This window comes from Tyto alba, unplaced genomic scaffold (genome assembly GCF_018691265.1).
Source record: "Tyto alba isolate M040663 unplaced genomic scaffold, T.alba_DEE_v4.0 Super-Scaffold_29, whole genome shotgun sequence".
Taxonomy (NCBI): Eukaryota; Metazoa; Chordata; class Aves; order Strigiformes; family Tytonidae; genus Tyto; species Tyto alba.
This window is the reverse complement of record NW_024881303.1, coordinates 1,447,230-1,473,281: the sequence shown is the minus strand read 5'-3', so window position 1 is coordinate 1,473,281 and position 26,052 is coordinate 1,447,230. Positions and strand designations below refer to the sequence as shown.

At 47.5% G+C, this 26,052-nt stretch overlaps 1 protein-coding gene across 3 annotated transcripts; it reads left to right on the top strand.

Moving 5' to 3' along the window:
- Nucleotides 1-25,938, top strand: MIS18BP1 (MIS18 binding protein 1). 3 transcript variants are annotated; one of them, XM_032995897.2, is made up of 16 exons: nucleotides 1-529; nucleotides 2,297-2,422; nucleotides 3,516-4,024; nucleotides 5,109-5,185; nucleotides 7,110-7,240; nucleotides 13,259-13,349; nucleotides 13,748-13,908; nucleotides 15,107-15,273; nucleotides 16,260-16,368; nucleotides 17,809-18,655; nucleotides 19,544-19,707; nucleotides 21,795-21,943; nucleotides 23,950-24,101; nucleotides 24,648-24,723; nucleotides 25,225-25,282; nucleotides 25,433-25,938. In XM_032995897.2, exons 1-16 carry the CDS (start codon nucleotides 52-54, stop codon nucleotides 25,528-25,530), a joined length of 3,393 nt encoding a protein of 1,130 aa, XP_032851788.2. In that variant the 5' UTR covers nucleotides 1-51; the 3' UTR covers nucleotides 25,531-25,938. The 3 variants fall into 3 exon arrangements, 2 of the variants coding, with proteins under 2 accessions (XP_032851788.2, XP_042655235.1); XR_006165930.1 differs by having other exon boundaries at nucleotides 24,648-25,282; nucleotides 25,433-25,499; XM_042799301.1 differs by lacking the exons at nucleotides 24,648-24,723; nucleotides 25,225-25,282; nucleotides 25,433-25,938 and having other exon boundaries at nucleotides 23,147-24,061.
- The last annotated feature ends 114 nt before the right edge of the window (nucleotides 25,939-26,052 follow it).

Sequence of the window (26,052 nt, the reverse complement as noted above, 5' to 3'; positions counted from 1 at the left end):
GCCGCCGCCGCCGCCGCCTCAAGGGCCCCGCGGCACCCACCCGCCGCCGCCATGGTCGTGACTTCCCGGCGCGCCGCCGCTTCCCGCGGCCGAGAGGAGCTGCCGTTCTGCTCCGTGTCCCTGAGCAGCGTCCCCGCGGGCACGGTGACCCCGCTGAAGGAGCTGCTGAGGCGCCGGGGCAGCGCCAAGGATGGGGAGGGCCGCGGGGAGGGCAGCGCCAGGGATGGGGAGGGCCGCGCCGGGAGGCCTCCGCCGGAGGAGAAAGGCGGCGTGGCGGGCGGTGAGAAGCCGCCCCGGGCCGGCCCCGGCTGCTGGTTGAAGCGCCGGGCCTGCGAGCCTCCCGCCCACGAGTCCCCCGCCAAAATCTTCCAGCGGATGAAGGCCAGGGCCCGGCGGCAGGAGCGGCGGCCCGCGGGGAGCTGCCCCGGCGACCTGCTGCTGACGCCCACCCTGAACCCCGCGGAGCTGAGGCGAAAGCTGAGGGGGCCCGCGGGAGCGGCGGGCGGGCAGGGACCCGCCGGGCTGCCAGGTGCGTGTGGCCGGCCGGGAAGGGCTTCGCTCGTTCGGTTCTGCGGGAAGGCGGCCTCGCGTTCCGCTCCGCTCTGCCAGGGCCTGGGGAACGCGGCCGGAGCGGCTTCCTAGGTGTAAACACTATGGGTGCCACTGCTGGCTTTCCCCGAGATGTTCAGGATTTTTTTTTTCTTTTTTTTTTTTAAAAGCAAGTTTGGACGGAGAGGTTTTTTTAATGCTGAAATATGCCAGTAGCGCAGTCGTTTTATCTTCCCCTTTCTTAACCTTAACGGAATCCCTCCCATGCTATTTCTCCCTTGTTTCATCGGTCTGGCTTTAACTCTTCCTTCCATTCTGTTTGTGAATGGGATCGACCCTTTTAGAAAATTACACAAGTTCTTAAGTTAAAAGAAACCCCAAACAGTTGCTTTACTCTTAGCAATTCATATGGGAAGGAGAAAGGCTGCTGGAATAATTGTTTGGGGTTTGAAACCCTTCAGGGGCGGTTTCCTGGGCAGCCTGCTTTGATGGCTTTTCCAGGGTGTTCTCGGACTAGGTGGTGTAACGTGAGCTGGCAAGCGCTGTGTGCCCTCCTGGAGAGGTACGCAGGTGGGTGGCAGTGGCCTGCCTTCTGGTCCGTGTGTCCCTGCAAAGGTAACAGAAGTGTTTTTGAAGAGGGAAGCGTCCTGTCGTAGTGCCCTGTTACGCTCATGCACTGATCACCTGGAACAGGAAAACCGACTGAAATACTGGCTGATTTATCAGAAGGGTTGTGTTTAGTTGCCACGTGTATTCCTCTTTGAAGCACAGAACTTGTAAATCTCCTGTAGTAAGCTTCTGTCTGGTTTTGGATGGGGGTTTAAGACCTACCTGGTTTGTCTGTGTTCATTTTAAGACATAACTGCAGGAAACTAGGCTGAGTGCTCTGCCTGTCTTTTCTGGCCGGGACCGTGGGCAGCTGTATGCTGTTTTCACTGGGGGGATTGTTGGGTCGTTCTCAAAAGAATTTGCAGTCGGAGGTGGAGTTGCCCTAGTTTTTTGGTTAGATATGAAAAAGTCTCTCCCTGCTGTAACATAAACCCACTTGTTACTCTTAGTATTTCTGTTGTGTACAGTAAAAATGATATTAAACCATTATTGTGGTGACAGAAAAAAGGGAAACATTGCCCCCATTTTTAAAAAGGGTAGAAAGGAGGGAACCACCAACTCTTTCAGTCTGGCCTCACAGGGAGGTGGTCCAGGGTTCAAAGCCAGGTTGGATGGGGCTTGGAGGAAGGTATCCCTGCCTGTGGCAGCGGGGTGGGACTGGATGATCTTTAAAGGTCCCTTCTGACCCCAACTATTCTATGATTCTATGTTATTTTAGAGAAAGTGAAAGCTCCTAAGGCTTTCTTTTAACATCAGATTTCTAAAAGGTGTGGTTTTTTGCCCTTGCATCATCACATCAGAAATTGATAATGACTTCTAATTGACTATGAAAAGGGGCTAGTATTGGTGCTACCTGTTAGACTTTGCTACTATGAAACACATCTCATTTGCAGGCACCTCCAAGCTCCTGTCGATTCCTGGGGGTTGGGTTACATCCAGGCATGCCTACACACACCTGGGGGTGTTTCTCCCAGGCAGCTGAGGCAACATCACCCTCTGATGAAAGGGGAAGGTCGCACTGTCCATCCATCTTGGCAAAGGAAAGAGCACATACTTTTATATACTGTTTAGTATATTATGAAGTATGCACTTTGCTTCCCCTGCCCCTACATGAAGATTTTGTATTATTATTTTCCAGAATTAACTCACACTCTGATTCCTGAGAACCCAATCACAAAAGCACTAGCCCCAGACCCTCTGGTATTGGAATCCCCACAGAAGTTCTTCTTGCGCGTAAAGCAGAAACTGCAGCAGCGTCAGAGAGGTACTTGATGTTGCTCTTAAACATTTCAAAAACTTCCTTGACTTCAGGGTTTCTGTTCTTGCCTATAATCTCTCGTGTGCTTTGGCAGACTCTCATTATTCTTTGCAGTGTGCGTGCAGTGGAAAATAGAGGAAGAAACCTGAAAATCTGGTCTTTCAAACCTGGACATGGCATTAGACTTGCTTTAATTGTGGTTTAGGGCTCTGGGCTTCTGACATCGTTACTCCATTTGAGTGTGCAACCTCCCCTGGCAGCAACAGCCACCTACCTTCAGGCTCCTCATGTGGTTAAGAGTTCTTTAGAGACAAAGTGTAACACTTTGCCAGTTGAATGTGAAACTGGGTGGAAAAAGTAGTAAACCTCTTATTTGCTGGCCCTTTTGGTTTTTGATTTTTTTTTTTTTTTTTTTTTTCCCCTCCTTAGCTTTTAATACCTAAAGAGAAAAGGTTTGGTTTTGTGAGAAATTCTCTTGTATTTGTTTTTTTTTTTCAATATTGTTACTTGATAGCAACCCTGTATATGCTTCTGTCCTGTAATTCAGTTTTGAAAATTCAGATGAAGAAAATGATACGTGCCAAAGTCTTAGTAGTGTTCAGCCTCAAAATGGAACTTAATTTACCTGAAAACTCAAAACCCAAGGCATGTAGCTCCCAGCATAACAGCAGCATGGCTAGAAGTCCAGATCTTGAAGTCTGGAAAGATGGAAATATCTGAGATTTTGTTTTTTTTGAAAACAGATTTTTTTGCTCTGCAAGGAGGATTCATTAAAGGAAATATAGGAGGAATGGTAACGATACACTATTAACAGAAACAGTGTGCATTATCTTGGTTTTGGGGGAAAGTGGGATATCTATAAGGATTTAACAGCAGGGGTATTGATCTGGTGGTGAGGAAAAGCTAATCTGAACAGATTCAAAGAGTGGCTTGCTGTTAATGATTGAAATAGGTAGTGCCTTCACAATTGTTGTAGTGCTAATCTATACAAGCTCCTCTTATACATTCATAAAGTCAGCTCCATTTTTAATTTTTTACTAGTTCTCAAAATCACTGATTTCTTTGTTATTCTTTTTTTTTTTTTTTTCTTAATGGACAGATCCAACACCGTCAAACCTAATCAAGCAGAATATTCCTCCTTCCACAACTACAGAAAAGCCATTAATCAAATCTACTTCTGTTGAGCAGCACAGGAATAATCCTACGGAGTGTGTGGCTTCTAATACAGATGATCAGGATGTTTTCCTTATAGAATCAACAGATGCTGATGATGAAATGTCTCAAAATGCAGTGATTAGTCCTGTGAATTTAAAGTTCCCCCCTTGTAAAAATGAGGATCAGTTGGAAGAAAGGTGGAGAAATAGACAAGCAAAGCGTGAGGAACTTCAAGACAGAAGAGAGATGCAGACAAGTAGTAAACAAGCTGCTCATGGAGTAGAAAAGATACTGGAGACTAATTCTCAAAAGTCTTCACAGTGCTTTTGTAGTATTACGCTCTCTTCTCCCAGGGCCTGCATTTCAAGGAAGCAAAAGCTGAAAAAAGGCCGTGAGGTCCCTTTGCGTAAACCAGTAAATATGGATCAAGTTGCTGGCAAAGCAGATGAAGAGGTGGGAGAACTTACTACTTCAGGGCAACTGGTATATTCCTGTGGGCTGCTTGTAGTTCATAGCTGTGACGTATTTATTTTTTTTTCTTATCAAAAGTAATGAGCACTCAGAAGACAATAAACTATTATTTTATTAGATCTTACTAGTAAACGCTTCCATCTGAAGGATTTTTTTTCCCCTACTCCAGGATGACAGTGTTCAGGGGTTTTTTGTAGTGTGTTTTTTTTTGTTTTGTTTTTTTGTTTTTTTTTTTTAATAAAAGAAGGGCTTTTATTTTAGTATTCAGAAGCCACAGAATGGGCTGAAAGAGTTCTGTATATGAAGGAGCCTCCTACATCATCTCTTTAGTATGTTAATTGCCATGTGTTGGTATGATGGACATGAAACAAATTGCTGGCCAATCCAGCTTTTGACTATCTATGCAAAGCCATGGAGGAGAGATCTTTCCAAGCTGTAGGCTAGGGATGGTTCTGAAGTTAACTGAATCTGTGCAGCAGATGGTGAAGTAAAAGTCTTGGCTTTCCTACAGAATATCCAAAGGTCTGTTGAATTATGTTGGACAAGAATCTTTTCCTAGGAGACTAGTCTTCAGATGTTCCTTTCAATTCAATACATGCCTGGCAGTGTTTACAACTTCCTGAATAAATCTCAAGGGAAGTGGTGTATTTTGAAGTGTGCTGCATTCCTCTGGTTACCTTAGGAAACTGGTGGAAGCATTGAGACCAATCAAACAGATGACTAAATGTAAGAAGGGTGGCATAGTGTTGGTATGTTTTGTGAGGAGCTTTCTGGATTTGCTAGAGGTCTCGGCCAATGACTTTGTCTTCTGAAAGTCAACATTAAATTACTCAAGCTTCTATAACTTAAATGCCTGTCTTCACTTGTGTATTAGACTCAAGCTTGATTATGCTTCAACATTTATGTGTATAATGGTTATTTTCAGTTTTTCTGGTCTGGAGGATGGTGCCTAAATATCTTCTGAAGTTATATAGGTGTTAATTTCTATTTTGCTGATTCCTTGGTGATATTGCATGGCTTAATCTAATGTAAAAATTACTCCTTTTTTTTTTTCCCCCTGTATCAGAAAATTGTCTACCTAACCCATTGGAGAATTAAAGTGCTGGATGGTAGTGCTGCAGTATGTGTTGAAGGAAAAGAGAAGTAAGAAAAAGTTTTCTGATATAAATGCAATGTAAAACATGTTGGTGTGATTTCAGCCTCCGAGCTAGAAAGGCTGTATCCCATCTTTGCCTGGCTGAATAGCTGTAGCTTTGACACTTGGTATTCTCAGAGTATCTTGGTAACTGTTGGAAGCAGTTTCATGCGCTTCTGCCGCTTTCCTCCCCGGCCACCCGGAACATGCCCCTTTGCTTGCATCCTAACCCTTGTGGCAGTGCTTACAGCTCTTACCATTTTTTTTTTTTTTTTTAAAACATAGTTATCTATCTTCTCACTAAGCGTGCTGAGTCTGTTTGCTTCAGAGCCTGCAGCCGGGCTGTGCTGGTGCACGGGGAGATGAGGGACTGCGCGGCTGGAGGCTGAGGAGTGGTGGAGGAGAAAGAACCTGGGTTGTCCTGGCTTAGCTTGGCTTGGGTGGCTGTAGGAGCTGCACCCTCATGGAACTTACTCTTAGCCTTTTTTAAATACAAAGTGATGTTATAGTTTAAACTTTATCAAGGAAGAGGTGAATTCCTTCAGGTAGGCAAGAGGTAGAGTGCCTACATACAGGAAACTACTGGTTAAATTATTATTTCAAAGTCCAGTCCTCAGTCTAGTAGATTGCCCAAACTGGTGCTGACTTAGGGGTCTTATGAGCTTCTACTTAATTTCACAAAAATTCTGTTCAGTGGCTGCTTTAAGTCAAACTTGGTGCAGACTGCTGTATTATTACTCCTATAGCTGTGTGGTGAACCATGCCAGCAACTGGTCCACCTGGAAACTGACTCTGCTCTTATTTTGGTTCTGTTTTTGCTCAGACTGCATTCATATAGCTATAAGATCAGGAAAACAAGTGTCAGAACAAAGGACAGATTTAGCTTGCCATACGGTTGTTTGAAGACATTGTGAAAATACGCCCTTGGACGAGCGTGTTCTACTCTTTGTGTAGTTAGTAACTACCTAACATAGTTACTTATCTACTGAAAATTTGGAGCCTCACTCAACAGCAGTAGCACTGTGAAAGGAAGTAATTCAGTGTGCGTACTGAGAGGTGTCAGGAGGCTACAACACTCTGGGGTGGGGTTTGTAGTAGGAATTGACATTTGTTTCATAGCTCTATGGAAACAGCTGGTCCTCTGTTTTTGCACCCTTTGCTACTAGCAACATGTTCTCTTTTCATTTGTGGTGGTGCGTATCTGATACATGCTTCCTGCATGTGATGTTTGATTTGCTTTATAGTCTCTTTGAATTGACTTCTGTTAATACTTTGTGACAAGTTATACAGTTGAATGTTTTCACTGTCATCTTGGGTTCCAGTCCTTAATACTGTTCTGTAGTTTGGTCTGTTGACTACTGCCATAAATGTATATTTTAAAAAACTCCCCCCAACACTCTCTGTAGATTTTCTGTTTTAATGCTTGGGTCTGCTTTTTATTTTTCATGGAGAAGACCCTTAATTTCTTAACGACTCCAATTTTTGCACATATTAGGGATCCTTCTTCAGTTGTTCTTGTCTTTAAATAGGAAAGTCAGAAATAAATACAATCATCCTGGGGCAAATATACATTTGACCTGTATAATGCAGCAGTAGTTCTGTAACTTGCATAGCAGTATCACTGCAGCAACGAGCTGGATGGAGTCCTTCAGTCCACTTTGCTTCTGCAGCTTAATGTCAAGCTAATGTTCTGTGACCAACATTTTCAGTAGTTGACATGTTCGTTTTTGTCACCTGTCCAAGTGTTAGACAAGGCCAGAACTATTTCTCTTCCAGGCTAAGAAAAGAAAACCTAGCACGTCCTGCCAGGGTCTATATTGCTTGTAAAATACTGCCAGTCTCATATGGAATATCAGTATTCTAGTTTTGAATTCTTCCTTTTATGAAAACAATGTTTTATTTCTGTTCTTCATGTTTTCTGTCTTTTCTTAGAGATATGAAAGATGAGCTTTGGTGTAGTAGTGCAATTGTGGAACGCGTAGCACGGAACAAAGTTAAATCATCGTCTGGCTGGACCTACTCACTACATGGAAAGATAAATTCAGATTTGATGAGGAAAGAAGGTAAGAAGATGATTCTTAATGCAACATTGCAAACTGAGAAGGGCTTTAGATTTATGATTGAATGTACTGCTGAAGTGAATGTTTTGCCTTATTCTGCTAATTGGACTCGGTGGGTATTCATCACTCCAGCATCAGATTTCTGAATACTATTTAATGTTAATTGGTGCTGCAGGTACAGAGAGGGCTTTCAGAGCATGAAGTTGGCTAGTAGGTACATTCTGTTAAAGAAACTGTTTTTTTGCTAAGATTGCTTTTATGTAATTTTGGTCGAGGCTTTGGCATTTCAGTAGTGCTAAGACATTCAAATAGGGATTGTTTATACACTGCTGAAATGACTCTGGTGTTTGCATTCTATCTGTGACTTGCAATCCAGTAATTAATGACTAGCTCTGCAATGCTACATAGAATTTCTATTTGGAGACAGACTGGTTATGGTGTCGGTGCTTTATAATTTAGTAAACTGATGCATCTTTAGGATCCAAGTGGTATGTTTTACCAAATCTAGAAAGACTTCCTGCTTCAGATTGTTTTAAAGCACGTGGTATTTTAAAGGAAACTCGATTTACACACAGAGTTAAAGTTAGGCTAGGCTTTACTCCATTTTTCTTGCTTCATGTGCATCCTCTGTCATGTTCACTAGTAAGTGAGCTGCCGTGTTAGTGCTTACAGACAGCTCTAGGAACGTAAAGATCATGTTGGTAATCTTTGAGAAGCTGTGCAGGTTAGGGGATGTCCCAGAAGACCGGAAGAACCCCCCTCTACCACAAGGGCTTAAAGGAGGATCCAGGAAGTTTATAGGCCCGTCAGTTTTACTTCAGTCCCTGGGGAAAGGTCTGGATCAAATCCTCCTGGGGGGCTACCACAAGTCACATGAAGCATGTGACTGGGAAAAGGCAGCATGGACTCACCCGGGGCAAATGGTGCTTGACAACCATGATTGCCTTCTACAACGACGTAACCTGCTCGGTTGGTGTGGGCGAGCGGTGGACATTGTCCACCTGGATTTCTCCAAGGCTTACCATACGGTTCCCCACAGCTTCCTCCTGGAGAGACTGGTGTGTGACAGTCTGGACAAGGGGTCTGTGCAGTGCCGGGGGAACTGGCTCCTTTTCAAACTGGGAACCTGGCACAAGGGGGGTTCCCCAGGGACTGATATTGGGACCAACGCTGTTTAATATCCTAAGTGATCTGGATGGTGGGATCAAGGGTACCCTGATGAAGTTTGGTGGTGATACCAAACTGAGTGGGGAAGCAAACGCTTCAGGAGGGAGAGCCACCCTTCAGGAAGACCTGGATAGGCTGGAGGAGTCACTACCCCACTCTGCTCAGCGCTTGTCAGGGCACACCTGGAGTTCAGTTTTGGTCCCTGCTGTGCGAAACCGATGTGGCCAGGCTGGAGAGGGCCCGGAGAAGGGCCACAAAGGTGATCAAGGCACTGGGCAGCTGCCATGTGAGGAAAGGCTGAGAGAAGAGAAGGCTGAGGGGAGACCTTATCCCCATGTCCCAGTATAGAAAGGGGGGGCTGCAGAGGAGATGGAGACTCCCTGTGTACAAGGAGTCCCATGGGAAAGATGAGGGGTGAGGGGTCCGAGTCACTGCTGGGGAGATTCTGCCTGGGCACAAGAGGAAAATGTTTCACTGTGATAACAATCAGCCTCTGGAATAATCTCCCCAGGGCGGGGGTGGGCTCCCCAGCATTGGACCCTTTTAATGTGACAGGGAGGGACAGGGGGCTGGGCCAGCTTGTTCAGACTGGGCTTGTGCCAGAAAGGTTGGACCAGCACATCCTTGAGGTCCCTTCCAAGCTGGTGTCTGATGATCTGTGGCTCAGATGGAACAAATGCTTGCCTTAATACAGGTGTGCCTTGTGTGTGATACCATGCTTTTTGAAGGAGCATGTATGCACTCTTCGCTCCTTCAGGCCCAGCACAAGGCATCCAAAGTTGTGTCCATGGCTTTAATTTTTCTTCTCATTTGCAGTACTGGAATGCATTCTGATAAATACCTGACTTGACTCCTCTCAGCTTTGACTTTTTGTTATTCATTCCTCTGCTAAATACTCGTATTTCTTTTTAATATTCTGAGATGGAAAAGTGACAGCAAGAGACTTGTGAACAGAGTGGCTCAAGTACTAGAGAGGTTTCCTAAGCCTAAGAGCCCTAAGGGACTGTGCTGCGTCAATTCCTCTCGTTTTCAGACTTAGCAATTACGGCAAAACGTCCGTCCTTCTCAGCTTCCCCCTCGCCTCCTGACATTCCTCAACACACAAAATAACTGTCATAGGGTTGGCGGGGAAAATACCCTGAACAGATTCAATATTGATACATGAATCAGAAGTTGAAAACAAGTTAATGCAGATAAAGAGAGGAGATGCCACATACCCAGCGTAAACTGAGGATTTCCCTCTAGCAGCTGGGACCGGCAGCCATGGCACCATCAGTCTGTGAACAGAGATGCACCAGTACAGGAGTACTCGCCTGTGGGAAATATTTGACTGATGTGTAGGGATGATTCTTCAAAGCAGCGAAATCACTAATGAAAGGTGTTGCAGTAAGAGCAGTGGTGAGGCGCTTACCTGCTTTTGCCTTGTTTCTGGAAGCAGTTATTGGGAATCTGGGCCTCCAGGTGTGCTGCCAAATCCATCCACTGCTCATTGGTGATGAAACTGCAAAGGACAGTAGAGGCTGTTTAATTGCACAGGCTCTGTTCCCGGAAAGGTGTTTGCTGGGGTTGGTGTCCCAACAGCCCCACAGCAGGGATGTTGCACCCAACGCCCCGAGGCCCTTGCTCCGTCCCAGCCTGCATCTCTGCAATGGCACTTGCTGTGCTTTGCCTAGAGCCCTTCCTGGCCACCAGGAAATAATTTATCCAGGCCATGTAAAGAACAAACTTATGTGTGATAATCAAATGCTACTCCTAAAGCATTTTAAAGGAGCTGAAGGGTGAAATAACTTGCATGTAACGCCTCACAAAAACCTGCTTTGATACCGGTGGGCCTGATGGGTGGCCGATGTAAGGTTTTTTGAGGAAGTTGTTTCCCACATCACTTGAAGGAAGGCAGACTTTGGCATTCATATGAGGTAAACCAATAGAAACTAACAATGAAGGGGGTTGGTGGATGTACAGATAGTGAGGTATGGGGGAAGGCATTACAGTGCTACTACAGATGAAGCAATGCCTCGCTGTGGTGTAAGGCTTCTTTGATGCGGCCCCTAGACTTTGGGCTTCTGGGAAGATTGTAAGGATGCAAAGTAGTTATGTGGTAAGGAGAAGGAGCTTCTGTGGATTTAAATAACAACAGAAAACAAGAGGAATATAAAGAATCCCATAATGATGCGGGCTCTTGAGCAGTTTCATAAGCTTTACAGAAAAGAGCATGGGCTGGGGAGCAGCGGCTGTAATCTGATGTTGCTAAGTTGCATCGGGATGGCAAGGGTGAGTGCTGGCCACAAAGCACGTCATAGGAGCTTCAGAATGGGCATTAAAACAATGTGACAGAATTGGTTTCATAGGTTGGTTTGGGAGGAGTAAGGAACTGAAGGAGTTAATGCCTCAGATGTTCATTGAGGAGGAGGAAAGCCTCAGGGAAAAGTTGTGGCCTTTTGTGATTAGTCTCAGGAAGGAACTGTCTGCCTAAGGAAGCCCAGAGTTCATCAAAGGGTGCACCGTGCTACTCCCTTCGGGTTGTATTGCTGAATTCCTTAGATAAGCCTCAAAATGGGGTGACGTAGACCAAATAAAACCCTATGTTCAGGTTAATGCCTACACTTCACTTTACGGCTGTACCCTTGAAGGGAAGGGCTGAACGGATTGATGAGAAACGACTGACAGCAGATGGAGCTAAAGGGCCAAGAAGCAAAAATGGAGGAAAAAATAAAGGTGGTAGGGGGAAGCACACACAGAACCCATGCTCCACCTCTTCCTTGTCTCTCATGGAAATGAGTTAGTGGAATCTGGGTGTGCACCCACCACCCAAGATTACCAGACCTGAGACAACACTGAAACCCGGGATGATGATCCAAATTCTTTGACTCTCTTCTTTTTCTTTTATTTCTTTCTCTTTCTTATAGATTTATCAATCAGAGGCTATATTGCTTACTATCCTTTTCCAAGTTCAAGTTGTTTCTAGTGCAAGTAAAGCATTCAAACTGGTCATTAATGTCATTTCACTTTAATTTAACCTGAGGGGCTCACAAACACATTGGCTCCCTGGGCTCATTCTGGGTCATAACAGGAGGGACCTTCAAAGATCATCTAGTCCAACCCCCATGTGATAGTATATGATGATATATGATTGTAAGGCTCTCAGCTCGCTGTTAAAACTGAGGAACAAGGTTGGGGGGGGTTGGCAGATGGCTCTGTTAAGAGCTCAGCCTCATGCTCACTAGCAGTCATACAACTTGACCATTGAAATTTAACGGAACAGAAAGATTGCTATTGGCCGTAAAACCCATACGACACAGCAGCATCATGAAGACTGAGTACAACTCCACATCTTTCCTTCCCCCTCCCTGCAGAAACCCCAACAGCTTACTCTCAGAAAGAATACTGAAGAAACAGCAAATGTGTGGAGAAGAATGATGTGTTTAAAGTTACCAAAAGGCTTTCACAGGGCAAAGAATAAACTAAGCTAAGACTTTGTGGCTGGGAAACGGGGGAGGAGGTGGATGAGAGGTTAATGAAATAACACAGGGAATGGAGATGGTAAATAAAGGTCAGTTGTGTGTAGTCCCTTGCAGTAACAGAATAAAGGAAATAAAAAAACACCTAGTAGTGGGGAAATAAAACATTTTTTCATGCTACGTGCATCTCATTTGTAGAAACCTGTGCACAGGATCTTGTAGATGCTGAAGTTGTACAGGAGTTCCATTGGAGACTCAGCAAGTTCCTGGAAGACAAGGTCCTTTAGGGGTTTTAAATACATAGAAATCAGTGTTGATTTCTCAGTTGGAGGTTGGGAGATTACTTGGTGGGAATATTCCTGTACGCTCGCCTTGCTTCTGTACTTCGGCCTTTGCTGCTGGTATCCTTTCCCAGGTCAGGGCTAGCTGGATCTTTGGCTGTACACTAAATAAACTAATGAAATAATGCCTTTCTCTTTCCCCATCCTCCTGGAGGAGCTCAGCTCCTGGAACTGTTGGTGCAGGCTGACATTAATGGCCTTTCAGCTTCAGCTCCCGAGATTAACAGTTTGTGGATGTGATTTCTTTTTTTGTTTTTTTTGTTTTGTTTTTTTTTTGACTCGTGCCTGTTGAAGGCTTTCTAGTAAAGATACTGCTCCCCAGAATTTCAGGTAACCAGGCTACCCCTTAAGCTTGTTTTCTAATCACGCGTTGCAGACCCCTCTTGCAGAAGTCCACAGCTCTCGCGGTCTCGGTGTCAGAGGCTGGACGCTGCGGGTTTTTCAGACGTGAGCAGGCAAGGGGTGGCTCGGGGTTGTGGTTCTGCACCCGTGCAGGTCCCCCCCTCTCTGTGAGAAGGCTCCATGATAACAGCTGTCAGTGTTAAATGGCCGGTGTTTTGCTCTGAAAGGCTGAAGCTCAAGTGATGCTTTTTTCTTTTTCTGTTGCAACAAAGGATTACGCTATACTTTCGCATCAATATTTTTTTTAGGGGTTTTTTTTCCAATTTCAGAGAGAAAGCTAGACTCATTCTTTTGTATCTGTACTACCTGAAGACCTTCCCAGGTTATATTGTTGCTGGATACTTTGAGTGCACCTGATCCTGCTGCAGTTGTTCTTTGTCTCAGCCTCGTGAACGGTGTGTGTGCTCTTGACTGAACAGCTTCCGTAGCAAAGTGAAATAAAGGTTTCCCCCAAGTGGAATTTCCTTGATGTGGCCAGTCCCAAATAGCTTAGCCCCTCAGGGCGCCTGCAAACCCCAGGCTCCCCGAGGGGCTCCCGCTGCTCTGCAGGGAGCCTCGTGCCAGTCCCGCACCGCGGCTGTGCCGAGTGGTATTCCTGCCCTTTCTGATTAGAAGTGCTCAGCGATTGGTAATGCTGCTTTGGTTTCAAACAGGATTTCCCTACCGTTTCATCAGAAGATTTGCCTATGGATTTCCCCAAAATTGGGCGGAATGTGTTGAGAAGTTTCTTGAGGAAAAAAGAAGGTAATTTATTTGGGGATTCTGTTTCATTGCAATGTTAAGTATTTACTGAGATTTTGCTTTTTAAGAATACTATACTAGAGGAGTATAAAAGATTGTACATGTGTGCATGAAGACTATGTTCCAGGCGAACACCGGCCACTCCTTTGGAAGGATGTCCTTTTGCCTTTCTTCATTATCCTGGCCTGGTTTGGTTCCACTTGCTCACCCAGCCTCAGAGCAGACCGAAGGAAAGGTCTCTCGGCCCGAGTGCCTCGCACGGTGTCTGTGTGAGCACAGCTGCACTCTGCTGTTGGGCTTTTGCCAAGCTGAGGAGGAGACTTTGAGCTTCTGTAAATGAATGTGTTGTTAAAAGGCAACTGCTTCAGATAGTTAATGTTTCTTCTATTAAACTCCATTAGGAAAGAAGTAAAACAAAATACTGGAGAGATTAAAGAGCGTGACTCGGTGGTGGGTACGGAGATGTTGAAAGATGCAGAAGAGTCAGCAAGAGAAGTAAAGAAACCTGAAACCAGAAACAACACCACCTATGAAGTATTGCCCGAGAACGATGAAAGCGCTTGTGGGTATTTAATAATCCTTTTCTTCAGAAAGATGTTGGGGGTTTTTGAGAACTGTTTTCCCTGGAAAAAGATACCTATTACCTGTCTGTTTTCTGTCTTGTTAATTAGGCTGTATGGAAGAGGTAACAAAACTCCTGTTGGGTGAAGTTCTTGTTTGTGTTTACTTAGACCGCAGTGATCAGCAGCGTTGACTTGTTTCTTTATTTCTGGTTTAGCTGATGTGCAACAGCTTTGAAGAGTGTTTGAGGGCTGTCCTGTGGTTAACCCTGGGAAAGAAGCAGCACTGTTTTGGTCTGTAGCACCTGAAGGCAATGACTCCAGAGCTGTTCATTCTGACAGCAAACCGGAGTTAACTTTTTTCCCAGTTGCTGTTTTGCATAACTTCCTCTCTTCTTCTCACTCCTCCTGGGACGCCCGTGGGGTTTGACGCCTCTGTCAAGGCTCCATCCTTGGGACTCCTCCCTGGCAGTGTCGTGTCCGCCCCCCCAGTCCCCACCTTTTTTTAGTTGGGTTAGTTTAAACTCCTATCAAATTCTTGAGCAGGTTTATTTAATGGCATTTTAATGTTTTTGCCACAGTTGAGGCATAGTGACGGCAACTGGGGATGGACAGAATTGGTTGTGGAAAAATTCCTTAGGCTGGCTTTGTTTCCAGAGAACATGGCTGTAAAGCCCTAAGCTAATGATCCACCTGGTTTTCCTTTGCGTTGGAATGTAAGCCTAGCTTTGTTAGGGATGTAGTAACCTTCGGTTTTAGCTTCTTTTTAATGTCTTGTCATAGGTTGCAGTAGTGCTTTGGCCAAACTTCATTGTACTGTCAATACTATAATTAGCTTTTCTTGATAACACTATGAAAGCTGTTTTATTTTTTCTCTCGTTACTTAGGATTTGTTCAGTGTGACAACTTTTCTTTATCACTCAACCTTCCTACGTGACCTCTACAGTGTTTACAACCTTCTAAACAAAGAAAAAGTAGAAATTTCACAAAAGTAAATTTTACAATTTGTGAATCATATTAAGTTGTGCTTATTTCTAATCTGAACACTTTTCAGAGAACAACATAACACTGCAGTAGGTTTTACGTTTTCCATGTAGTCAGTGCAAATGGGCTGGTCTAAGCACAGTGTTGCTTGTCTGCTTAGGTGAATTTTTAATAGAATATTTGGGACAAAACTACTTTTCTTCATTTTTCTTGTAGGTAGAACGCCAAAACGGAGTTCAATGTTGACTAACTCGAGCAGAGTTTACACCCGTAGTGGCCGTCTTGTTATACCACCATTAAATTTCTGGTGTGGGCAGCGTGAGTTTGTTGATCAAAATCTAGATGTTACTGTCAGTGAAGGTGGAACAGATTATGTGTCCATGGTAAGATTCTTTTGCATATTGTTACTTTAATGTATGTCAAATATAATGAATAAACTTGCCTAGGTATCTTACCAGAGAGAGTCCAGCTCTAGCCAAGTACCTGAAGAGGCAGGAAATCTTGAAAACATTATAAAACCATTTTAAAGCAAACAAAAAAATAGTCTGCATCTGTATTATCATGTAGTTGTTGTTGTCTGTAAAATGGGGATCATGGGGAGTTACTTCTGGAAAAGTAAGTTGGGTTGTTTTTTTTTTTTTTTTTTGGAGAGATAACTATATCGGACAGGAACCTGCACGGACATGCTGCTTTGGGTCACAGAGGTTCCCGAGTAAAACATTTCCTGCAGTACTGTGGTGCCGGGTCCGTGCCAGTGGGGTGCCAGTGCTGCAGGCAGGGGTTTGGGTTCATCTCCAGTGCTCCCAGTTCTCCCCTTCCCGTGCAGGGTGTCCCGCTCACTAGGAGCAGGTATCGCTGCATTTCTCACATCCTGGTCTGTCCAGGTCACCTCAGTTTTGATTGAGCTGTGCCGGTCTTATTTATTCTGACACTTTCAGTGACTGATGATATTGTGATAACGAATGAAGGGAATCGGTGTTCTTTGTGGTAGCTCTGAGCTTTTTTTTTTTTTTAATCTCTAAGATTAGTCGGCTTTATGGACTGAGGGGGAGCACTAGCACTGGTCATCAGTGCCAGCAGTGAGGATTTATGTCCAACTTACTGCCAACTCAAGCAGTTCTAGGCCTTGAGATTTTAACTTGTGTTTTAGAATATTTAAATTTAAAGGGAGCCTGGCTAAGTCGCTTTGGTTGCATGCATTTGTATAAACACCTGCGTTCATCAGTTAGGCCTTAGTAGATGCTGGTCCATGTAGGTGACTCTCAAATCTACCAATCCTGTAAAACATCTGGCTTTTTGAGAGCTGGCATCGGTAGGCTTCATATGTAATCTCTTGCAGAAGTTTAGATTAAATTGTTTTATTTTGAAGATGCTCAGTAGTGAAAGATCCCAAAGAAAGGCCACTTTCATCTCTGAGAAGAATAAAAGAAAGGAAGTAACGAAGGCAACAAAAGAAAGACCCAAAAAACAAAGCAAAGGTAAAAAAATGTTGCGTTTCTTTTTTTGAAGTTATTGACTCGAATCAGTGGGATTATGAGTTAGGTGCTGGAGCAGTATGGTGATGTCCTGTTAACGCAAAGAAATGATTTAAATCTCTCAGTGGTCTGTTGCTTCTTCTATGAAGAATTACCGGAGTAGCATTAATGCCTAGTTTTACAGCTCTGATAGAAACTGTGTTTGTAAATCACTTCTTTATTTACATAATGGGAACATGCAGATTTCTTTCTGGAAATTGAAAGGAAAGGATTATGATTTTTTTTGAACTTTCTGCTCCCGTACTTTGGATCTCTCAACATAGCTGTTAGAGGTGACTTGAGAGAGCCTGAAGAGAAGCAGACTTCTGAGTCCAGTGAACTGGTGGTCTGGCTTTACTTTTAAACTGGATTAAGTAAAATCAATGCAATGCCTGGGTTGAAAAAGAAGGCGTGTTAACAGAGTTTTAAAACCTTTAAAAAGATTTGTGAAATAACTGAACCCTACAAACAATGTAAAATACGAAACAGAAGTTTCTCTTTTAAAGCAGTGAACATTTCCTGCCGAAAAGCTATTTGGAGCTCAAGTAAAGCTTTGGGGATGTTGGTGTTTGCTCGATCTCAGTCACAGCATTTGAGCAACATTTTCTGTTTACTCTTTTATTCTCTGCTGGATACTTGTGCCCTTTTCTAGCCTTGATAATCCTTCCAGTCGCCTGGAGGCAGTCTGTCATGGGAGTGAGCTGGGCAGGGACAGGACATCCCCTGCGCTGGAGGAGCCCTCCCCACCGCTGCCTGTCCTCCCTCCCGGTGAATTCAGTGCTCGGAACTGGTTTCGTGCCACGTGTTCTTTGTCAGGGTCGTGTGTAAATGGATTTTCTGTGCTTCCTGACTGCTGTGCAGAGGCCTGGCCTGCCTGCCAGGACGCCTGTCGTGCTCCTGCAGAATTTAACCCCAGATGCATAGGAGCCTGTGTATGTGTGAGGGCACAAGGCCTTCACTTCGTCCTTCCCAGATACACGTATGGGAAAGGAGGTCTGGTGACCTCGGGAAGCTTCGCTGGGTGCTGGTTGTGCTCAGCCGTGCTTGGTGAAGTTACGGACATCCCTTAAGAGCAGAAATGAGTTTATAGTTCTCTGCCAGGTAAAGCTTTGGAAATGGGTTGCAGATTATCCCTCTCTTAAATGGGGAAGGGGCAGGCAGTCCAGAGCGCGATGAAATGTTTCCTCGCATCACCGACTTCCCTCCCGAGTGATGTTTTGCCGTGTTTTGCCGTGTTTTGGAGGGAAGCAGTGTTTGTTTTGTATCCCAACACGACTGTTGAACGGAGCGTCTCCGAGCGTGGGATGCGTTGGGTCCCGCTGCAGGCCAGCCTTTGCTTGTCTGACAGCACAGGAAGGATTTACATTACAGGGTGTGATATTTTGCTGACACCATCTCTTTCAGGCAAAAACAGTGAAAAAGTTCCAAAGGTTCCAGCAAGGTCCAAAAGGGAAACCAAGTCCTCTGGAGGCAAGGTGGCCAGGCTCATCATTTCAGATGATGATGATGAAAGTGATGGTGTGATCAATAGTCGAAAAAACAAAAGGCAGCTTTTTGTTAAGCTGACTCCCTTAAATACTAAAATGGTAAACAGCCATAGCGGTGACAGCAGAAACCCAAGAATGACAAAGGAAAAGAGAGAAACAGAATGTGGCGAATTGAGTATGTATCAGCAGGCTTACAAGTGCTCGTTGAGGTCACCCAAACGACTTCCAGGCAAGCGTTTAACAGAAGAATTGTCAAGCAAAGATGAGGAAGAGGAATCCAGTGAAGACACCCCACTGTTTGTCAAAAGGAGATACAAACCTTCATTGAAACGAGACACTCAGAAGTCAAAATCCTCCTCTAAAAGCTCAGAGGACGATGCAAACAAGGTGTCATGCGAGGAGAGGCCAGCAAGCCACGCGGCTGGCTCCCAGCGCGTGCCGGCCGGGGAAGGGAACGCTCCGTCGGGCGAGTCTGGGCCTTCCCACCCGCCCGGTAAGGCCGTCAGGACACGAAGCAGAACCAACACTCCGAGGTATTTCCTTGAATTGGACACTGAGCCTGAAACCAGCGAGGAGGAATTTTGTAGAAAGAAAAGGAATTCGAAAGTATCTGATAAAAACCCAGACTGTAAAGTTTCTAATACTGCCAAGTCTTCAGCAGCAAAATCAAGAGAACCTGGGAGGGAAAAGGTGCAGAAATCTCTAGAACTTTTTCCGAGGGCGACTGAAGATTGGTCTGAAGAGGAACTACAGAGGCTCTACAGGCAAGTGGCTGCCCTGTCTGCGTGGGGCAGAGTTTCCCTGGGGCATCAGGGGGCATAATGTACTGGAGGGTCTGGATTTGGAATTTTCAGATCCAGTCCGTTTCATGTTATTTTAAAGGTTGCCTTTACGTTTTAATTCCCTCTTAAGAAACAGATTTTGTTAACAAAATTAAAACTGGTTAAGTAAAGGAGACAGCTGAGTATTGGCTAAAATAATGGCAGATGCCTGAGCCTATAGCAGCCCCTACCACTGTCATCAGTGTAAAGTGAGAGGAACGCAGATATTAGGCAAAATTTTGTGACTCTAGTCCTCTGCCTGTTTTTCAAAGACACATACTTGTTAAAAGTGATAAACATTCCTATGAGTCCAATTGAAGAACATGAAGAGGTAAATAATATGGTAAAAGTATTCATATTTGTGATTTAGACGGTAAGTCAGAGGAGGCATATTCTCTCCCCTAATGGAATAAAATGTTAAACACGACATGGTTTTGTATTCAAGTTTTGTAGAGGGGAGATTAACTGCGAGACTGTTCAATTAACGCATTGGCCAATTACTTAAACTACTGGGCAGTATTTAATACATTCGTGAAGTAATAAAATGCCCAAGTTTGGGTTTGTTTCTTTTAAATTAGAAACCTGAAAAGGCGTGAGCTCGTGTCTCGGGCGGCGGGTGGGGAGGGACGGACACCTGCTAAAAACAGGGCAGAAATTTCTCTCTCTGTTGGCTTAGACTGTTCAGATAAATCTGCATGTTTTGAAGTGTCTCCCGCGAGCGGCCTCTCTGCGTGCGAGGCGCAGCCGGGGCCCTGGGCGCGGGGGGTCCGCTCGGCGGCGCCGGGCAGGCGCCTCGGCGTGACGGGGGCTGCGGCTTCGCTCTCCCGGCAGGGCCATCGCCGCGCTCCCGAAGCACAGGAACGGCTTCTGGGTGGAGGTGGCCATGGCAGTGGGGTCTCGCTCTGCTGAGGAGTGCCACCAGAGGTACACAGAGGAACAGGCGAAAGGCTCCAAGGCGCGTGCCAAGAAGAGTGCCGTTAAACCGGAACAGCAAGGTACCGACAGCTTGTTTCTGGGTATTTTGTTCTCTTTAAATGATTTTAAATTCAGTGTTTACCGTGTACTGAGAGATACAGACATAAACGTACGTCAGCGTCCGCAGGGAGGAAGGTTACTTTTGGTACTGTAAAGGTTTGTTGCAGAGCTCAGGGGATGTCGTAAAACACTGAAGTAACGAGAAAGGATATTTTTAGAGTTTTCCAGTTTTTGGCATGCTTGGAAGCCTTAAACTGGCCTTGACAGCTAATGGAAAACAGCTGTTTATATCTGAAGAGGTTCTGGGAGGCCCTGGCAGATAGCGAGCTACTTGTAGATCTGTCTGTCCAAAACGGATCTGGGGTGCTTGGGCGCACTAGGGGCAGCGTGGAGTAAGAACAGGGAAGTTGCGTTCGCTGGCGTCTGGCACCGACGTGCCTGTTGGTGTTCTGCAGTCGGGAATTCACGCTGACGGGGAGCGAGCGTGCCCTGGAGTGAAGGGCACAAGATGCCCAATCCAGTTACTTAGCGGAGGGAAGGTTGTGAGGCTGCAGTAAGTGCTCAGGGAAGGAAAGGCGTTTGGTAGCAGCTCCTCTAGCTGGCAGAGGGGCCATCACTCAGCCTTCGGATGCTGGAGCTTGAGGTGTTACCCAGCTGTGGGCAAGGGTGACTGGAGGTGTTGCTCCGTGGTTACAGCTGGGTGCGAGCTCTCCATTTCCTCAAAGCGTTAAACCAATTCTTCCCCTCCAAACGCGGTGCCCCGGGTGGGCTCCGGAGCCCCCGAGGCAGAAGAGGGCAGAGGATCTCAGCAGGTTTCCCTGCCCTTGGCGTCAGTGAACTGTGGCTGTGCAGCCTTGGAAAAGCAGCAGATCAAGAGTCCCAAGGGCAGGACAGTGCGTTTTATTTTTACTTGAATGTGTCTCTGAAATGGTTGTTGCAGTTACGGAATGTGCACGAGGATCTGCTGGGCATCACTTTTGTAATGAATTCGACAGTGGTGGTATTGTTCTCCGGTGTTCTGCAGCATAGGTAGAAACCATCTTATTTTAACTATTACAGTATCAAAATTCCCGGCACTTGGGGGGTTAGGAGAGCTTTTTTAATGTTGCTGTTTATTTCTCCACTGCTGATCCCCTGTAGAGAATTCTTTCCTGTTTCACCCTGGCATTTGACATTATCAGGCTGCAGCTGAATAGAAAACACAACTGTTCTGGTCAGCGAGCGTTTGTGAAGGCTCGGTCTGCCACAGCGGTTTTAAGGTTTTTTTGCCTCGAGGACAGCAACGCTTGGCCCCTCTCGGACTCACCCGGGCCTTTTCAGTACCAGGACGCTCTAAGATGCCTGTGGCAAAGTAAAGCACTAGAGGCAGCCCCGGCCAATACTGGGCAAGGGTTTCCCGTGGCAGTGAGGAGCAGCTCAGCGGCTTGCTCTCAGCAGGCGGGCGCCTCCTGGTAACGAGAAATCTTAGCAGAGGTACAAAAATACTTCGTTTTTCTGAAAACCTGTGAACCGTGGGTTAATTTTCTTCTTTACCTGACTATCTGCTTACGCAGATAATTTTTGGTTTTGTCTTGATGATGAGGATACTGGGAAGCCGTTGTTCTAAATTTGCCCAGAAAGTAAACTTGCATCGGGAAGCAGCAGGGGAAGCGGCAGAGTCCTTTCCTTCCCTCGAGCGGGTTTGGTGGCTCACCGCTTGGGTGCGGTGACGGGATGGGGTTTGCCTGGGGCACGGCAGCAGGGCCGGGCTGTGCAGCGCAGCCTCTGTCCCAGCACGTTACGCCTCCTGACGTGGGTGACAAACCTTGGTGTCTTCTGCCTCCGAAATGCAGATGGACGGATAATTCTGTGAAAATCGTAGTAAAATAGCTGACGTGTGACACTTGCAACGGCAACGTGAGGCTCGAGAGTGAGCTTCCGACTGAGATGTAGCAGAGGCGTTATTGTTGAAAGCGTAAATTGTGTAAGAACTCAAAGAATCACAGAAAAAAACAGAAGACATTTCCACAAAGGTGGGACTGGGCTCTGTATCACTAGCACTGATTGTAGTTAGGGAATTTTAAAACCACGCTACATCACTGATGCCTTAGGACAATTCGTATTTTAGTTCGCGTAGATAAGGAGCCGGTTACGGTAACTGCCAAGGTGGGAACCTTCAAAAGGAAGCAGCAGATGAGAGATTTTCTGGACCGTTTGCCAAAGGACAACCATGATGACGTGTTCACTGCGACGCCCTTCCAGAGCAGGAGAGTAAAGGTAGGTGTGGGAGAAGCGCGTGCGTGTGCGGTGACCGCGCGGGCTCTGCCGCTCGTCGCCCTCTCGCCCGGGCCCTTGCCTGTTCTTCACCTGCTCTCTCCCGCCTGTGCCCGTGGGGGCTGAGGAGCTGCCCCGTCTCCCTGGCTGGGCTCCTTTTCAGCAGCCGGAGGAGCGTGGCCCCCGGCCCCGTGAGCCCCCAAACCCGGCGGGCAGATGCAGCCCCGCGGCCGTGCCCGACCGCCACTCCCCGCTGGCGAAGCGCGATTGCGCGCTCGGGATGTCAGCGACGGCTCAGCTGTAAAGCAGAAGCCACCCGTTTGTCAAGAGAGTGATCGCTTTTTTTTTTTTTTTTTTTTTTTTTCCCTCCCTTTGTAGAGGTTTTCTGAAAGAGATTCTGTGACGGACCTTTTTGCGGCGCGCTGACCGGGGCTCTGCCCGCCCGCTGCCGCAGCTGCTCTCCGCTGCCTTTGCCCCGCAGCCCCAGCGCTTCCCGCCGCCGCGGCCCCCCGGGGACCCCCAGCTCCCCGGGCACCCCCAGCTCCCCGGGCACCCCTGGCCCCCCAGGGACCCCCGGCCGGAGCAGCGGGGCCTGGGCTGGCTGGGCAGGGCCAGGACAGCCCGCCCTAGCAGAGGGGGTGCTGCGGGAGACCGCTCGTGGCAGAACGCGATTGCAGCCACCGATTCAAAAGGGTGCCTTTTGTTACCCCTTTTTTTCTTTTTTTCCTCCCCCCCCCCTTTTTTCCCCCCCTTTTTTCCCCCCCTTTTTTCCCCCCCTTTTTTCCCCCCCTTTTTTCCCCCCCTTTTTTCCCCCCTTTTTTTTCCCCCCTTTTTTTCCCCCTTTTTTTCCCATTTTTCCCTTCTTTTCCCCCCTCCTTTTTTCCCTTTTTTTTTTCCTTTTTTCCCCCTTCCCCCCTTTTCCCCCCCCCTTTTTTCCCCCCTTCTTTTCCCCCTTTTTTTCATTTTCCCCCCCTTTCCTTTTTGTTACCCCCTTTTTCCCCCCTTTTTCCCCCCTTTTTCCCCCTTTTCCCCCCTTTTCCCCCCCTCTATTTTCCCCTTTTTTCCCCCCTTTTCTCCCCCTTTTTTTTTCCCTTTTCCCCCCTCTTTTTCCCAACCCTTTATTTTGTCCCCCTTTTTATTTCCTAACCCTTTTTTTTTTAACCCTTTTTTTTCCTTTTTTCCCCCCCTCAAACCCATTTTGCCCAGCCTGTGCTGCACAGAAGCGGCCAGCCTCCTCCCGTCACGTAAGGCGAGCGGTGCACCTCCAGGGAGAAATTCTGTATATTCAGGAGTCCTGAGCTCACTCCCCTTCCACGAACTCGCCCAGCCCCTCTCTGAACCTGGGCAGACTCTTCACATCGCTGGCAGTTCCTTGTGCCAAGTTCCAGAGCTGAGCTATTTGCTGTGTGAAGCAGCATAATCTTTTATTTGTTCGGAACTTTTATCTGCTGACCTCGTCGTCCTCTTCTCACGGGGGGGAGACGGCGAGTGCCCGTCCTGGTGCCCCTTCACCCCGGCGCCAGTTACCGCTGCCCCCCGGGGCCTGATCACCTCTGCTGCTCCTCTCTGCGCCTTCCCAGTTCTCTCGCTTCAAAACGGAAGGACCCGAAGGTCGCTGAGTAACCTCCTCCCCGAGTACTGGCGGTCGGCTTCGAGCCTGTCATTTTAATCAGAAATTCTTTTTTCGAATGTGTGGTAGCACCTAAAAAGGGCGAGCGCGGTGCTGGGTGTCGGCGGGCGGCGCGCTCAGCGTGAGCTGGGGGCATCGTCTGGCTGCTGTGCGGAGCCCCCCCCGCGCGCCGGCAGGACGTGCTGGGGTCAGAAACGGAGCAGAAGGGAGCGCCTGCCCGTGGAGGAGGGGACAGAGAGCCTTTTCTGCTCCGGTGGGGGAAGAGGGACAAGCCGAGGCTGGCGGAGTCGCGAAGAGCCCGACAGAGCCCCGAGGAGCCTGGTTCTCAGACTTCCGTTAACAAGGACAGGTCACTGATCGCTCTGATGTGGCTTTGTAGTTGCCAGCGTTCCGGGGAGTCCAGGAGGACGATGATGAGGATGACATTGCACTTAAGGACAACCCGATCACGCCCTCCTCAGCCATCTTCCCTGCGGTGAAAACCCCTCAGTGTGAGCATATCAGCCCCGGTATGCTGGTTCCCATCAACAGGTAGGACCTCGTCCCGCTGGCCCCCCTGCTAACCTCCTCCTGCCCCGTTTTCCCCAAGATTGTTTTTTGCCTTCTGAGAAGGACTCTTGGAAGTGGGGCCCCGGTTCACTTCCAGCCTTGGAGCCCGTGCAGGAGATCCTGCGGGCCGCGAGGGCTCTGTTTAGCGCGAGCGCTCCTGGGGCAGCGTTTGCCCTGGCGCAGGGAGCGACTCGGGCTCCAGCCCCGGCGGAGGGTTCGCTGCCCAGGACCCCGTTACCCCAGTTGCCTCAGGCTTTACTGGAACAAACTTGGAAGCGTGTGGGAACTGGCGGAGTCAGTGGTGCTCTGTGTAAACGGCCAAGAACCCGACTTCATCCGGGAAGAGGATGAAGCTCTGTCTGCCGAGTTCCAGCGCCGGAGCTGATTCAACGTGCCCAGGGCTGCTCTTGTATTTAATTGACCAACAACTGTTCTTAATGGCCGTGCTAATTTTCTCTCTGAATTGGAGCTGTGTTTAAGGCCTTTAGCGCCGGCCCCTGAAGCTGAAGTGCCTGTTTACACCTGCAGGAACGATTACGACAGGCACGTGTTCAGGATGCAGAAGAACAGGCAGGGCACCTGGGCCAAGGTCAAGAAGTCGTCGGTAATGCTGCTTTCCCTGCCTGGCTCCACCCACCCTGACGAGGCAGAGCTCTGCCGAGCAGCGGGCACGAGGGCCCCGGGGTCCCAGACCAGTTGTGTGTGTTCAAGATGGAAAACGGGAGCCCTCCCCTCTGCCCTCCCCAGCTTCGGGGTTCTGTATCTGTCATCTCCTCCTCTTAGAGAAGTTCTTTCTGTTAGGAAAGAGCTATTTAGTGTCAGGGTTCAATTAATTTTTTCAGGATCTGTAACCGCTTTTGAGTTCTGTGCCCTTTAGGTAAATTAAGTTCCTGCTTTATTAACTCTGTAAAGCGGGGGAGGAAATAATAGTAATTCTCACCTTGTATCAGCTAGTCCCTGAATTTATGTATTTATCCCTTCAGCCTCCCGGGTTTTGGGATCCTGGCTGGTGAGGGGGGTGGTGGCGTAGCTGTTAATGCCAGCAGGGCAGGGCCTGGCGCTGGGGCGGCTGCTGGAGCGGAGCCTTTTCTGTCCTCCCCGCCAGGGCGGAGCTGTGCTGGGGACGCCGGCTTCACGCAGGGCCAAGTGCACTTTTGACAGAAGTAAGTGCCCGTCCTTCCCCCCGCCCCGCTGCCGCAGCGCCTTGGGCGCCCGCAGTCTTTGTGTTTTTAATGATTTTCCCGCAGTCGCCTTTGCTTTTTGGCCCTTCTGTGACTGGGGCACACTGCTGACCCCCCTTTTTCTGCCCGCAGGACAGCCCCCGTGCTCGGTTGTGGGGAAGCTCTTTGGGGCCAAGGCAGCAGACTCGTCGGATGAAGAGCAGGACGACGGTTCCTATTCTTCTGCTTAACGAACTTTGTGGACTTCATTGCCTGAACCCTGCACCTTTCGCACGAAGCGAAGGGGGTTTGGCCACTGCTCTGAGACGTTCCTGGGACGCTGAGAGGTGGGAAACGCCGGCCTGCCATGGTTTTAGGTGTTTTAACACCCTTCTCACCTTGCCGTGTTTGCTGTTTTCCATGTGTACAAAGTTGTCACTTCCTGGCCCGGGCTCCTCCTGCCTGGCGCCCCGGTGGATATGGATACCAGTGACTGGCAAGTTTGCTTTTTAAGAGAAAATGTGTTTCTGTAATGCGGCTGTGCAACTAAATTTATAACGGTGCAGTCTGTAATTAGTTGGAATTGCATTTACTTTACCGAGAGTCTGAATTTTTACTGTTTCTTAATGTAATAAAAAAGCACAAGTTTGTTTTACTCAGGTACGAGTCGGACTCTTTGGGGGGGAGGAGCTGGCCCTCAGCCTCGCTCGGCCTGGTACCTGGGCCTGCCAGGAAGGGCTGCCCCTGCCTCGCCTTTCTGCCGAAGCCGGAAA

Excerpts from the sequence above, each read along its gene's own strand:
- MIS18BP1 (XM_032995897.2), top strand. The coding sequence starts at position 52 with ATGGTCGTGACTTCCCGGCGCGCCGCCGCTTCCCGCGGCCGAGAGGAG. Across the intron at positions 18,656-19,543 it reads GAACTACAGAGGCTCTACAG|GGCCATCGCCGCGCTCCCGA; the intron begins GCAAGTGGCTGC and ends CTCTCCCGGCAG. Across the intron at positions 25,283-25,432 it reads CAAGTGCACTTTTGACAGAA|GACAGCCCCCGTGCTCGGTT; the intron begins GTAAGTGCCCGT and ends TTCTGCCCGCAG.